This window comes from Tupaia chinensis, unplaced genomic scaffold, assembly GCF_000334495.1.
Source record: "Tupaia chinensis unplaced genomic scaffold, TupChi_1.0 Scaffold000280_1, whole genome shotgun sequence".
NCBI classification, from domain to species: Eukaryota; Metazoa; Chordata; class Mammalia; order Scandentia; family Tupaiidae; genus Tupaia; species Tupaia belangeri.
Window position 1 is genome coordinate 380,551 of NW_006159763.1, and position 2,277 is coordinate 382,827.

The following is a 2,277-nucleotide window of genomic DNA, read 5'->3' on the forward strand; positions in this document are numbered from 1 at the left end:
GAAAGCAGGCCACCTCTTCCAGCCCGCCAGGCCAGTGCCTCCGACCTGTCTTGGCTCCTCTCCTCCCCTCCCCTCATCTCATCTGAGGTGACCCCTGCCTGGCCACCTGAATCCTGCCTGCACCCTCCTGGGCCTCCAGCCAACCGTCTCCAACCCCTTCCAAGCCCCAAGAGCTGGTGCCCAGTCCCGTCCTGTCCGCCTCCTTTCCCAGGCTCCGGCCATGAAGCCCCCCGCAGGCCCAGAGGAGGGCAGGCGTCCAGCCTCGGACATCCGCGCTTTCGCCAGCAGCTGTACGCTGCACGGGCTGGGCCACGTCTTCGGGCCCGGGGGCCTGACCCTGCGCCGGGGGCTGTGGGCCGTGGCCGTGCTCCTGTCGTTGGCCGCCTTCCTCTACCAGGTGGCTGGGAGAGTGCGCTACTACGGGGAGTTCCACTACGAGACAGCCCTGGACGAGCGCGAGAGCCACCGGCTCACCTTCCCGGCCGTCACCCTGTGCAACATCAACCCGCTGCGCCGCTCACGCCTCACGCCCAACGACCTGCACTGGGCGGGGCCCACGCTGCTGGGCCTGGACCCTGCCGAGCACGCCGCCTTCCTGCGCGCCTTGGGCCAGCCCCCCGCACCAGCCGGCTTCATGCCCAGCCCCACCTTCGACATGGCACAGCTCTACGCCCGGGCCGGGCACAGCCTGGATGCCATGCTGCTGGACTGCCGCTACCGCGGCCAAGCCTGTGGGCCCGAGAACTTCACCGCGGTGAGCTGGCCACCCGCTCATCCTGCCCAGGGAACCACAAGGCCATCCAGTCCCTGCCCAGAACCCACTCCTGGCCTTGCTAGCCCAGGCTCCCTCAGAGCCAGGGAATCCCCCTGCCCAGGGTCTCTTCCTTCCCACAGCCAGGGGCTCCCCATCCCACCGGTGCCATTCCGGTCAGTCCAGCAACCATCCTCCTTGGGCTTCCCCCTGTCCTCCAGCTGACGGCAGGGTGCCAGGCCTTGCCGGCTCGCTGGGTGCCCCCAGGTTAAAGGACTGGTCTGTGGAGACCTTGCTCATGGGGCTCTGGGGAGACTCTCTAGAGCGACTGTTGTGGGGCAGAAGATCCTTCTCTCTGCCAGGAGGAGGGGGCTTGTTTCGCCTCTGCCTCGTCAACCTGCCAGCACGGGGAGGGCACCTGGGCCCCCTTCTACCCGAATTCCAGAGAAACAATTGCCCTGTAGCCATGCCCTAGGCTTTGCAGGGAGGGGTATAGGAGGGAGAGGTCAGAGTGGTGCCCCCAAGAGGGTCCAACTACATGTGCCTGCATGGCGGGGGGCACTGAGAGATGGCTTCAGTGTCAAGGAAGAGACACGGAGCAGGGAAGGGCGTGGTTCCATGCACTGGGGCTGGCCTGGGGCGGAGGCTGGCCACACTGTCTGCCCACACAGATCTTCACCCGGATGGGGCAGTGCTACACATTTAACTCCGGTGCCCCCGGGGCCGAGCTGCTCACCACGCCCAAGGGAGGCGTGGGCAACGGGCTGGAGATCATGCTGGACGTGCAGCAGGAGGAGTACCTGCCCGTGTGGAAGGCCACGGGTAGGAGCGCCTGCGAGCCAGGGTCTGCCCACTGGGTGGCTCTGGGTAGGCCGCACCCCTCACACTTGGGGTGATCTGCTCATGGGAGGGCCCTGGTAGGTAAGCCTGGGGCACAGACGGATGCTGGTGGCTAAAGGGAGGAGAGGCCGGGGAGGTCTGGGAAGCATGCCCTTTCTTAGAAGGGACAGAGCTGCTCAATCCCAATCAGGGGCTGGGGTCGAGGGGGCTGCCCACTGTGGGGGTCTGGGTCTCCGTCTCAAAGGCCCCTCACCCTCAGAGGAGACACCTTTTGAGGCGGGGTTCCGAGTGCAGATCCACAGCCAGGAGGAGCCGCCGGTCATCGACCAGTTGGGCTTCGGGGCCGCCCCAGGCTACCAGACCTTCGTGTCCTGTCAGCAGCAGCAGGTACCCCGCCTGCGCCTCAGACCCGAATCCCGCAGTTCTTCACTAGCGTCCAGGGCCCTTCACTCGGACCTCCGACATTCCCCCCAAACCTCCTCTACCCTGTCCCTCCACAGCTGAGCTTCCTCCCACCGCCCTGGGGAGATTGCACTTCGAGATCTCTGGAACCCGACTTCGAGCAGGAACCCTCGGATCCCCTAGGTGCCCCCAGCCCCAGCCCCAGCCCTCCCTATAGCCTGATGGGGTGTCGCCTGGCCTGCGAGACCCGCTACGTGGCTCGGAAATGCGGCTGCCGAATGGTG

The 2,277-nt window shown here is 66.4% G+C and overlaps 1 protein-coding gene across 1 annotated transcript in view; it reads left to right on the plus strand.

Annotated features, from left to right (window-relative positions):
* Positions 1-220: 220 nt before the first annotated feature.
* ASIC3 (acid sensing ion channel subunit 3) overlaps positions 221-2,277 on the plus strand; it is a 10,912-nt gene continuing 8,855 nt past the window's right edge. Inside the window, exons 1-4 of the mRNA XM_006150218.2 lie at positions 221-754; positions 1,423-1,573; positions 1,851-1,978; positions 2,092-2,274. Of these exons, the coding sequence (XP_006150280.1) occupies positions 221-754; positions 1,423-1,573; positions 1,851-1,978; positions 2,092-2,274 (996 nt within the window). The remainder of the gene's footprint in view (positions 755-1,422; positions 1,574-1,850; positions 1,979-2,091; positions 2,275-2,277) is intronic.